This window comes from Malaclemys terrapin, chromosome 1 (assembly GCF_027887155.1).
Source record: "Malaclemys terrapin pileata isolate rMalTer1 chromosome 1, rMalTer1.hap1, whole genome shotgun sequence".
In the NCBI taxonomy this organism is placed as follows: Eukaryota; Metazoa; Chordata; order Testudines; family Emydidae; genus Malaclemys; species Malaclemys terrapin.
This window is the reverse complement of record NC_071505.1, coordinates 202,573,154-202,585,568: the sequence shown is the minus strand read 5'-3', so window position 1 is coordinate 202,585,568 and position 12,415 is coordinate 202,573,154. Positions and strand designations below refer to the sequence as shown.

Here is a 12,415-nt window from a genome sequence, read left to right as displayed (position 1 = left end):
GCCTGGAATATCATGCCAGCTGGAGGCTTCTGCCTCAGGCTGCTCTCCCAGGCGGAAACACCGCGCGGTCACACCTACCCCAGCCTACCCCTTGCTACCAGGGCTCACAATCAGATACTTAGACCTCTACGTTTTGCTGCAAATAAAAAAAATAAAACTGCCGTTTAGAACTGTCCCCCAACATACAGGTCCTGGGACATTTTGTATTCTACCAGTGTCAACCAAAGGCCCACACACAAATGGAGATTCAGTCCTGCCTGAGCTTCTATCTTAGTGCTTATCACAGATTCCCATTTTCAGCTATAGGCTGAGCAAGTGCAGAATGGTGGTGCACTCTACTTCGCTGTAAGCCAACCGCCCTGCCCTCCTCTCCCCCCCCCTTTGATCTCTGCTTGCAGAGGCAATAAAGTCAGTGTTGTTTCAAATTCATGCATTTTTTATTACTTCATCACACGAATGGGGGGATAACTGCCAAGGTAGCCTGGGAGGGGTGGGGGGGGGAGGAGGGAAGCAACGGGTGGGGTTGTTGTAGGGGCATCCCCTAGAATGGCATGCAGCTCATCATTTCTGTGGGATGTCTGGGGCTCTGACCCGGAGCGGCCGTTTGCCTCTCTGGTCCTTTAGTAGGCTTGCCTGATATTCTAGGCAGGACTGACTCTCCATTAGACAAAACTTAAAGAAAAGAATGACCTGGGGAGTCATTCCCATTTTTGTCCAGGCGACCCCTACCAACCTCACCGAGGCCGGCCAGGAGCACCCATGACAGTAGCAGACGGTACAGTATGGCTGGTAACCGTCTTTGCCAACTTGCAAAGGCAAGGGGATGCTGCTGTGTAGCACTGCAGTACCGCATCTGTCAGCAGCATCCAGTAGACATACGGGGACAGTGAAAAAAGGCTCAACGGGCTCCATGGTTGCTGTGCTATGGCGTCTGTCTGGGCAATCCAAAGAAAAGAGCACGAAATGATTGCCTGCCGTTGCTTTCACGGAGGGAGGATTGACTGACGATATTTACCCATAACCACCCGTGACAAATTTTTGGCCCCATCAGGCATTGGGATCTCAACCCAGAATTCCAATGGGCGGGGGAGACTGCGGGAGCTATGGGATAGCTACCCACAGTGCAACGCTCCAGAAGTCGACGCTAGCCTTGGCACATGGATGCACACCGCCAAATTAATGTGCTTAGTGTGGCCGCATACACTCGACTTTATACAATCGGTTGCCAAAAATAAAATTCTGTAAATTCGGAGTAATCCCATAGTGTAGACATACCCTAACTAACTAACTGCTGAATAATAAAGAGAACAGGCACACAGTAGACACTGTCTCAGGCTGAAGGCAGTTGAGAAGGAACTGAGGGCAGTTTGTCTGCACAGCCCCATATAGCCTTGCTGCAAGGCACAAGGATGTGTGGGGCACCTGAATAGGCACGGTTACCAAAATCTCCAATTAAAGGTGCAAGGTGCAGGCACACCTGAAGTGGAGCACTCACAGGAACATTACTCAAAGAAGAACCTTGAAATACAAACATTTATTTCAAAGAGGGATATTTATCTGGTGAGTGTAAGCTATAAATTTAATTTTTTTTTTAAAAGTCTTTTCCTGTAAAAAAAATCATGGAAACTTAATAAATGTCAAAAATAGTTAGCTCTGAATTTACCCTCTCTCTCCGTCGCATTCGAGCCGATAACGTTCTCTGCAAGGTGTTAGTTACTAATGAATCACCACCCAGTTTAGAGATAGTAGCAGCCAAACAGTTTTCACGTAAATCTTCATGTATTTCTTCAGACCCTTTAGGCCTTGGAGTGGCAAAAACTAGCATGTGACAGCCACCACAAGCAACCTACAGTGTAAACACAAAAAGATCTCATTGGCCTGCATTCATCTTCTGGACCAAGGACTAAGAAATATGTTAGAAGCTCCAAATGTTTTGCTCCACACTTAGTTACAGACTTCAGTATGTTAGAGTACAAACTGTAATCACTGATGTTTAAAAAATATAATGGATCGAAACTTTTTAAGTATAATATATCGTAAAACAGAATAAAACTAGCCAACTCTCCAGAAGCAAGCAACAAATTCTGCATCAATTTTCAAAGGAGTTTAGTAAATCATTTTGATGTTAGCCAATATTACATATACATAATGTTACCATCTCTTGCAAACTACCACAAGTTTCATAATATTGGATGTTTTATCTAGAGCCCTAGCCAGTATGGAAGACAAGTTATTACATGAGAATCTCAGCTTTCTTTTTTACAAAAAGTTTCTATCCCTCATAGTTGTAGAGAAAAGCTTGAAAACATGACCCACGTGGCATGTTGATGGCCCAAAAAACAGAAGCAAATAAAAAGAATCCAAAATGGCTTGTTTTGTTTTGTTTAATTGATCTTTTGGGGCCTGACTCAGTTTCTGAATGTTTGGAGCTAGCATTACAGCAATTTTCTTCAATACCAGCAGGAAGACTAAAACAATAACCTAAAAGAACAATATTGCCTCTCTTCTCATCATGTTTGGATTAAAAAATGAATACATTTTCATTTTATTAAACTTTTGTAAATAACCTACATTATAAATAATCTTAGATATTAAAGTGATATACACCAGGTGGTTTAGGTCCACACATTGGGATGGAAGGCTATTCTTAAAACTAAAACTACCAAAATGTTAAAAAGTTTTTTGTTTGAAATGTATAGATTCCTTTGAAGTGTTTGCAACCTAAACATTGCAGTGTTGTGGAAGTGCACAACAATCTGAAAGAAAAACGGACTAGTCTATTTTTATGGTCCAAACTGATCACAGAGCAAGAAGTGAAGCAGCAGAATGGGAAGCGGTAAATAGAACAAAACATTTTAACATTCTTTCAGTATTAATCTACAGTATTAATACTATAAGGAAATATTATAAATATGATTTTAAACTGTCAGATTTCCCTTAATAAGGTATGTTTATAAAGTATATGCATTTCAAAGTTTGAGAAAAAAGAACAAAGCAAAGCCTTACCAAATAGACTGCAAACTTCAAGAAATTAGAACATAAGGTGGGTATGAATTGATTAGTAAAATTCTCTTCTCCAAGTCCTAACTTGCCATGTCGTCCATCTCCAAAAGTAAACATAAGGCCATTGTCTACATGGAAAAAGAAACATGTAGAAGGTCCGTTAAAAGCACATGACAAAATTGTTATAAGAGTAGAATTAAATATATTTTGAAAGCAAGGTATATTTCATTTTCAAAAATCAAATATGAACAAAGATTTGTATGATTTTTAAACTACTGAATATGGTCCAGAAGATAAATACATTTTCAGACAAAAGTATTGACTGGGATTGTTAGTCTAGGTAACCAAAAATTAAAACACTAAGAAAAAATACAATACAACTGTATAGCAAAACTGAGACTCATGCAAGAGTGTCAGGCAGGAGTTTGTGAGGCTACAGTTTCCTTAAGAGGTGGTGTCGTCTACAGGAATAACTATATACAGAAAGTCAAAAACAGAATTCCTAAACTCCAATCTAGTTCTTCCACGGACCGCTGGATGGCCTTGGGCAGTCACTTAACCTTACATTAAATCTGCTTGTTTGTTCCTCACTGTGCTCATTTTATAATAAAAAAATCCATATCATAAATGATAATACATCATCATTTTAAGTACATTTCAGAAGTTTCAGCATACATACCTGCTATTACAGCTGTATGATTTTCCCCACATGCAATGTTACATATTTTATGCCTCTTCAGATGTTCCACTGCCTTTGGTACGGAGGTTTCAAAAATAAATGTACCATGTCCAAGTTGCCCATATTGTCCAAGGCCAAAGGTATATACATCTGTTTCTGAAAATTGTACATGGAAAGTAAACAGTTAATTATAATTATAATCTTCCCACTACTGGCAAAACAGAAATCAAATCACACTCCAACTTTATAAAACGTTTTATCAATTCATAAAGTGTAATCACAATGAAAGAGAAAAATCAAAAGAAACATGAAATGAAAAACCACCCTTCCTCCGAAAGATTTAACTAAACATATAGAAAATAAACTGGTACGAGCTGCTACATATTTTGTTTCATGGCGTATTTGCAAAATAAGCTATTGACTAAATGCACATGTGAAAATAAGCCAATGAAAATTATACAATGTTATATATTACAGCTGAGATCAACACAAGCCCACGATTATTAAAAAAATTCATTATGTATATTTTCCTCTTCAATAGCCTACTCTTGAACTTCCTGCCACATTTAAAAATCTATTATGTATGATGATCCAAATCTTTGCAGGTCTGGTACTGCTGAAATATTAAAAACACTGACAATGTTGTTATTGCAATGTATCTGGAAACTCCAAGCTTAATTTTCCTCTTCATATTCATTATCCATACAACCACCAGCAGGTATCAGGAACATTTGCTTTTAGAACGTTTCTCTCTGTTCAAGAATCAAGGTCATTCAGATGGCAAGGTTACATTCAGCAGCTAAATAAAAGCATTTAAAAATAGTTTTATGTTTGCATATGTTGAAAATATCTGATGATTTTTTAAGTGGAAGTAAAGGAGCCACACATCTCGCTATCAAAAGAAAGAACTCAAGATTTCGGAATGGAAGTGAATATGTCTGAATGTACATTGTACTCCCACAGGAAATCAAACTTAAGTAGAAGTCACACTGTACACCAGCAGGGCGAGTAGGTGCTCCTCCCACTTGTGGGGTAAAAGCCAGACTGCAGCACCAGGGCAGGAATGTCTCCTACCCATGGAGGTAGATGCCATGTCATAGCACCAGAAGCAGGAGAAGCACAAGCTCCTCCCACCCCAGGGAGGATGCCAGGCTGTCACAACAGCCATCTACATACAGTAACTGAACACTTTTTGGCTGCATTCTCAGAGAAGCAATAAACTGGTAGCACATTTAAACACAAATCACACATTACATTTACTCCAGCGCTATCTCCCAACCACTCTCCCACCTTTATCTTGTCTTTCTTGTGGGAGAAGAAGAGGGATGGGAAGAAAATAGAAGTGGAGCAGACCCAGCATTACTAGCCCAACATATTCATTGACTTTAATTGCAACTTCAGGTCAACAAAGAATACAGTAACACAAAGCTGAAAAAAAAGAAGTAGTATTTCTGCTTATAGGATATCTTTTCCCCTCATCGCTCTTTTAAAACAGTTTTAAGGATCACTTCTGCAAAATCAAAAGACCATGAAATATAAAGAGTAAGACTTTTTTTTAAGTATGCAGAATATTTTGTAAAATTATCTTCCTACTAAATTTAATATTAAAGCTCCCTCTGCTGGAAGATTCCGTGCTAGGAAAAAAATATCCAGAAAGGGATTGCTAACAAGTAAAATAAAATAAGAAATCAGAAAGATCCCTTAATTCCAATTAATGGAAGAATAACTGATAGATACCTAGACTTTCCAGCTACAAATACAGATTGTTCCTGAGGCAGATACTTTCTTTAGCCAGAACTGAAGTCTCGCCCTCAATTTGGCAAATGGATTTCCCAGGATGCATGATGCCATAAATTCTAATAGCCTTAGGAACATTCAGATAGGTCTTGAAATTTCTCTGGAGACAAAGAGACCTTTGTCATCCTTGCTCTGATGAACATAATGAGTTTAAGTGAAGTTGGATGTTTATCATATTGTTTGCTAAGTCTAAACCAAGGTATGGAACATACTCTTCTCTAAGACAATTTAAGCCTCTATGAACATCTGTGCTTTTAGTAGTCAGTTGCCATGGAATGAGAAAAAAAGAATGCACTGCTTTCTCAAGTGAGTTGCCACCACAGTAAGACATTTGTTAAAGACCAAGGATGCAAAAGAAAAATCAAATACAGGTAATGATCCTCTCCAACACAGAAAAGAAGGTATTTCCTATGAGCAGTCTTTATGGAATACATAGAAACAAGAGGGTCAGGCAAATCATCCCTTAGATTTGTAATGCAATTATTGAGGCCAAGGCCACTATTCTGAATTTTCAGAGTGCTTGAGCCTATAATAGAAGATACGTCCCAAAAACCCCAACCAAACAAAAACCATTAGAGCTCAGGAAGCATTGGAAACAGCATCTCTGTCTCCGATACTGCTAAGGAACCACTTCTGTTACTCTACTCGAGATAGAGAAGAGTTATGACTACATCCCTTTCAGCAGTTTCTCATGAAAGGGTTCCCTGTAAAGAGATGATAAAGGGAAGAAGTTTTGGTGGCTAGAGTGCAAAGGCATAGCAAAACTGTTCCAAACTATCTTGAGCACTTACTGTTGGACATGATTCCATTCAACGCCACCACAACAGAATACAGATGGTCCCCTCCAAAACTTAGTAAAATGGGATAAGTTCAAGATAGTTTGAGTTAGGACCAGGGCTGGCTCCAGGCACCAGCTTAACAAGCAGGTGCTTGGGGCGGCCAAGGGAGAGGGGCGGCACCTGCGACAATTCGGGGGCGGCAGGTCCCTCACTCCCTGCTTGGGGTGGCAGAAATGCTAGAGCCGGCCCTGGTTAGGACTTAAGCATTCTCTTTTACAGCAGAAAAAAGGCCCAAAGGTACAAGCAGCATAACTGTGCTTCTGACAATAGGATTTTAGATTTTTTCAAGCCAAAATAAGGTTTGAGATTTCTTCTTGTCAGTCTGGCTTTGGAGCAAGTTGAGAGGATTTGTGATATATGAAATATTTTTTCTTAAAAAAGGGTGGTAGTTTGGCAAATGACCAAGGACTTCAATCTTTCTTCTTCTCTATCACCTTATTCATATCTCCACCTTTGTATACATGTCAATGGATACATACAGCAGAACACTTCCTCCAAGTCTCACCTCAAAGTGGTAGCTGCAATTACAGATGAAGCAGTTGTAGTCAGAGTCCAGATTTTTGATTTGCTGTGATGGTGAAGAGAGGAAATAAGGGTGTAGGGGGAATATGATTCCTTATAGGAGTGCTCCGTGGCTCAAGATGAGATCCATGCATTCCCCGATGGCTAGAGATTTCTAGAAGGATTCAGGTTTGGTGTGAAGCATGAAGGCACAATTCCAAGAGTATTTTTACATAATGAGAGAGCTCAAATATTACAAATATCCCTTCCCTATCCATATTAGCCTATAATTCCCATTTGCCTCCTCATCTTTGAATTTCAGGAGACCTTTGAAAACGAGCTCTGCATAGTGCCTTAATTTTCTCCACTCCTCAGGAAAACAAATTTTTCCCAGATCATTTTGGGCAGCTGAACTTCAGTTAATTCAATTATATTGCCCAATTCCTTTTTTCCTTGCTTGCTTCTTGCACCATACTATAGTCTGGCTTCATACAATGTTTTGTTTGCTTGATTGGGTATCATCTATAGGCTGTAGCAACACCATTAAGAACTTCGATAAAATCTGTTCTGTTTGCTCAACTTCTAAAAAGAACAGCAGCACAGTTGACAATAAGAGTAGAGACTAAGGAGTTTGGTCACTTCTGCTCTCCTCATCCGGAGCCTGAGGAGGGAGCCCTCAGAAATAGGTAATAGAATGTAGTTATCTGCATTCATGGAGTATTAGGAGTGATCTGGGCCTTATTCAGCCTGCCAGTGGGGTGAGGGAACAGGGTATACTCAGGATCTGTCCCTTCATGCCAAACAGTGCACCAACAGTATCTGCTCACACACAGCTTCACAGCTGCTGTGCCTGTTATTCTTGCTTCATGTTCTTAAAGCTTTTTTTTAATCACAATCCTTAGAGACAGATGAGTTATACAAGAAGATTGGGATGACCTTGTAAACTGAACTAATAGAAATGGGATGAAATTTAATAGTGCAAAGTGCAACGTCCTACCTTTGGAGACTAAGCAACATGAATTTTTGTTATAAGCTGACAGCGTATCAATTGGAAGCGACAGAGGAGAAAGTCCTGGGTGTATTGGTTGATCACAGGATGACTATGAGCTGTCAATGTGATGCGGCCGTGAAAAAGGCTAACAGTCCTAGGATGCATCAGGCGACGTATTTCCAGTAGGGACGGGGAAGTGTTAGTACCATTGTACAAGGCACTGATGAGACCTCATCTGGAATATTGTGTGCAATTCTGGTTTCCCAGATCATTTAGGAAAGATGAATTCCAACTGGAACAGGTGCAGAGAAGGGCTACTAGGATGATTTGAGGAATGGAAAACCTACCTTATGAGAGGAGACTCAAATTGCTTGGGTTGTTTAGCCTAACCAAAAGAAGGCTGAGGGGAGATATGCTCGCTCTCTATAAATACATCAGAGGGATAAATAAGAGGGAGGGAGAAGAGTTATTTAAGTCAAGCATCAATATGGACACAAGAACAAATGGATATAAACTGGCTATCAACAAGTTTAGGCTCGAAATAAGGTGAAGGTTTCTAACCATCAGAGAAGTGAAGTTCTGAAACAGCCTTCCAAGGGAAGCAGTGAGAGCAAAAAACTTAACTGGCTTCAAGACTGAGCTTGATAAATTTATGGAGAGGATGGTATGATGAGACAGCCTACAAGGGCATGTAGCCGATCTGCAACTGCTAGAAGCAAATAGCTCCAGTGGCTGGTGATGGGACAGTAGATGGGGAGAGCGCTGAGTTACTACAGACAATTCTTTCCCAGAATTCATGTGTCCTGCAGAATTTTTTTTCTGCCAAAGAAGTGCTGCAGTTCCACCTTTTTTCCACCAGAGGCCCCTGTAGTGCCACAACAGCCAGCTGTGTTTATGCTGCTAGCTGTTGTGGCACCACAGTGGCCTCTGGTGGGTGAAAGGTGGAACTGCAACACTTTGGCAGAAATATATTTTCTGCAGGAAAAAAAATTCTGCAGGATGCATGAATTCTGAATATCTGCAGATGTGCAGAATTCCTGCAGGAGTAGATTAGAAATAATTAGTTCATGGATCCCAGTCCTGTATTTTTCCCAATAGATCATACATTTTTCTTTATAGCCATTAAACAGTGGTTATAGTCAGAAAAGTGACTCTCTAACACATATTCAAGGTCATTTAAAATTTCACAAGGGGAGGCTTTCTTGTAGAACTCACGGAAAAAAAAGACATTTCATTTTCAATGTAATAAGATAGAAGAAAAGTTTCTCTAGGCATTGTCTGACATTTCATAAGAGTGTTTGCTCTATCAAGCAAAGTGATTCTTTTAATTACAGGATCAGAGAAAAGCCAACTCGTTTTCATACCTGTAAGTGCCACCGTATGTCCTCCACCACAAGCTACCTTATTAACCCTTTCCAAAATTCCAGGAACAGGCTGTGGAACCCTATTGTTTTTCAGTTGTTCAGGCAACAAACCTAGCTTCCCATTCTCAGGCTCTCCAAAAGTGTAGAGCTCACCATCTCCTGTGGAAATACAAAACAGAGCAGAATTCATAGTACTTCACTAAAAGGCAGAGCTGGGCCAAGTTATTTTCTCATGCTTTCATGATTTGTAAAGTACCTGTTGCTTTTTGTTCTTTTGTTTTAAATTATCAAACAAAATGAGAGTTGTAACATTTCCCTATGTGAGAAGTCTGTCAAGAAGAAAAGCAAAACAATACTTGATTCTGAAAGGTGTCAATGCATCACAACTCCCATTCTAGTCACTATATAAGTCAACTGGAGTTGCTTGCAGAGGTCTTAGTAAAGACTGGCCCTACTAATGGGATACATGTTTTGTGTGAAAGTCCATGCTCTCTTCCGATGGAGAGTGAGGGGACAGAATAGGAAAGCAGTGCAAATATTGTAAAAAGGTTTGTTAATGAGCTACATAACAAGAAAAGAACCACTGTTCTGAAGACTAGAAATAGATGGCACTATATCTAGTACTCCAAGGTTCACTATGGCATTATCTCCATCAGAAGAGATTTCTCCACCTCAGTATTACATAACAGCTTTCTGGTCAGCCCAGCAGTTAAATAAAAGAAAATCCTTCCCAGACACCTAGACTTAGTTTTACGGGCACCGGGTTTGCAATCTGTTCAATCCTAAATACAGCAATCTGTTCTTTTATAAAAGAGTTTCCTTTGTTTTAACACTTTTTTAACACAGTTTCCACCTTTGTTTTTTACGTCAGTCTGAGTTATCTAATCTCGCCACCTGTTTACCCTTCTACTATATTGATAGAAGAGTTAAATATGTCAAATTTACTGTCTAATGCTGTGCCAGTCTTTAAATTCCAATCTGATTTTCTGTTCCAAAAGCTGTGTTAGCATTCTGCTATCCTAGGTAAGAGCTAGGTCAAGTGGGAGAGATCTTTGGTTTCTGGGTGAAGCTCCAAGGACATAGCTATGGGTCCTCACCACGCCTGAAAGAAGTCGTTAGAAACATTTCCCATAGTACTTGAGTTGCTCCTTAGAACTGATGTTCACACTGAGACTCCCTCTATACCTGAAGCAGCCAAATGCAGTCATTTTTTTTTTTTTTTTAGCCACAATTAGAGTTACTCCATGATGGTGCTCTGGCAAACTGTAAAAGCAATAGGCATTAAGCCAGTCGTAAATAACAGGAATCAAGAGGCCTGGGTTCTATTCCCAGCTCTGCACTGACCAGCTGGGTTATCCAGCACTCTGTAGCTGTTTCTGCAACCATAAAGTGAGGACAATGAAACTTACTTTCCCCTTTTTAAAGCATTTCTATGGATAAAAATGCTATATAACAGCTAAGTATTACGAAAAGGTGTTTACTGACTAGGGGTTTGACCCAAAACCTATTTAAGTCAAAAAGAAACTTTCCAATGAAGCAGAAAGAATCACCATAAAAATTATTTACATCTCCATATATCCTCTAAGAAACAGTTTGATTTTGTTTTTTAATCACAGCTGGATTTACCAAAGCAAAAGGATAAATAAATCTCTCATATGAAGCAAATCCAAGACAAAATGTTTAGACTAAGGGCTGGGTGCTCAGGGAAACGTGTTAATTATGTGGCTGTAGCCATTACTTAAAACACTGGGCAACTGTCCCATTATTGAAGCATAATTATAGATATCTATCTAGAGAACATTTCTGAGATATACTAATTTTCCATAATTATAGCCCAATAAACTTAAGCATTAACAAACCACATTTATAGAATTAAGAGGAAGTATTAATACACACAGCAAATGTTTAAAGGATCATATCCAAATGCTATGAATTCAAATGCACTTTCATAAAACTACATTTTAAATGCTCTTAATACACACAAATCAGACTCCAAAACATGAGCCCATAAGTAACTGCATAGTATATAACACTATATTTCCTTGTATGGCCCAAGCAATTTTACATTAGAATCCTTCCCTCATGTTTAACCCTTTCCCCATCTCTGTCATTTGGATTTTGAGGTCCTAAGGGCAACAACCATGCCAAAACCAAATAAGTCTAGAGGACAGAAATTGAAAATAAGAAGGAATTAAAAATAATCACATACTCAAACTCAAAATAGAAACAGGTAGTTAAGCCTACATACACACTTGTCCAAAGCAAATGGGTATGAATAAAATCATTAAAAAGCAAGGTTAATAAAATCAATTACCAGTTCCAAAGCCTACTGAAGTCAATGAAACCTAAATGGGCAGAATAGGCAAAAGCAAGGAATTAAAATGTTTTTTTATTTTGAAAAATGAAAAAGTAGCAATTCAGAGTTCAAACGAAATGCACCATTTGTGTTGCATGCATTCCATTTCCCTCTTCCCTTTATCAAATCCGTATTCAGCTTTTACTCCGGTAAAACACTCACTGAGCGTATAGAGCTGTGGCTCAAATTAATTGCTGAGGTAATTCTATTTAAATCATCTGAATTGCCCAGGGCTGAATTTGGCCCATTGTGTTTTTCTGCTGAGCCAATGTTTAATTTTGTAGAATTTTGGTTCTTAGTTATTTGGGGCTAGATTGTGTCAACAGCAGTTAGTGGGTGGCAAAGGGTAGCACAGAGCCTCCTATCCCAGGAGAAGGACTAGATTAGTCAGAGAAGCAGAATGCCACCAGAAGCTCAGACAATATGCAGCATTCCTTCCTGTCACCACCTCCTTGGAGGAAGTAATTAGGGAACAGTCCATGAACTCCTCCAACTGCAAATCGGCCTGGATCTTGCACAGGATACACAAATGATTTTTCAAGACAGATTTTTTTCTTCACTTTTTTCCTCCTTTATAGTGCTGGTACAGGACAAATATAAGGTTGTTTGCATGCCTTAACTGGGAATTTCTTACTTTAACATAAGGGTACACTTTAAAAAAATACAGTTAACACTGAAATTCCTGGTTTATATTAAGAACAGGAGTACTTGTGGCACCTTAGAGACTAACAGGTGGGAGTTGTCTTACCAACTCTGAGAGGCCAATTAATTAAGAGAAAAAAAACTTTTGAAGTGATAATCAAGCTAGCCCAGTACCGACAGCTAAGAAGTGTGAGAATACTTACAAGGGGAGATAGATTCTGTACTGTCTGTACTGGGCTAGCT

The 12,415-nt window shown here is 39.3% G+C and overlaps 1 protein-coding gene across 5 annotated transcripts in view; it reads right to left on the bottom strand.

Annotated features, from left to right (window-relative positions):
* Positions 1-12,415, bottom strand: part of RPGR (retinitis pigmentosa GTPase regulator) — a 99,104-nt gene that overhangs the window by 59,349 nt on the left and 27,340 nt on the right. For all 5 annotated transcript variants that reach the window (XM_054005887.1, XM_054005888.1, XM_054005892.1 and 2 more), the window contains 4 exons: positions 9,175-9,333; positions 3,683-3,838; positions 3,007-3,131; positions 1,664-1,846 (listed from right to left, as the gene is read on the bottom strand). In XM_054005887.1, coding sequence (XP_053861862.1) covers positions 1,664-1,846; positions 3,007-3,131; positions 3,683-3,838; positions 9,175-9,333 — 623 coding nt within the window. The remainder of the gene's footprint in view (positions 1-1,663; positions 1,847-3,006; positions 3,132-3,682; positions 3,839-9,174; positions 9,334-12,415) is intronic.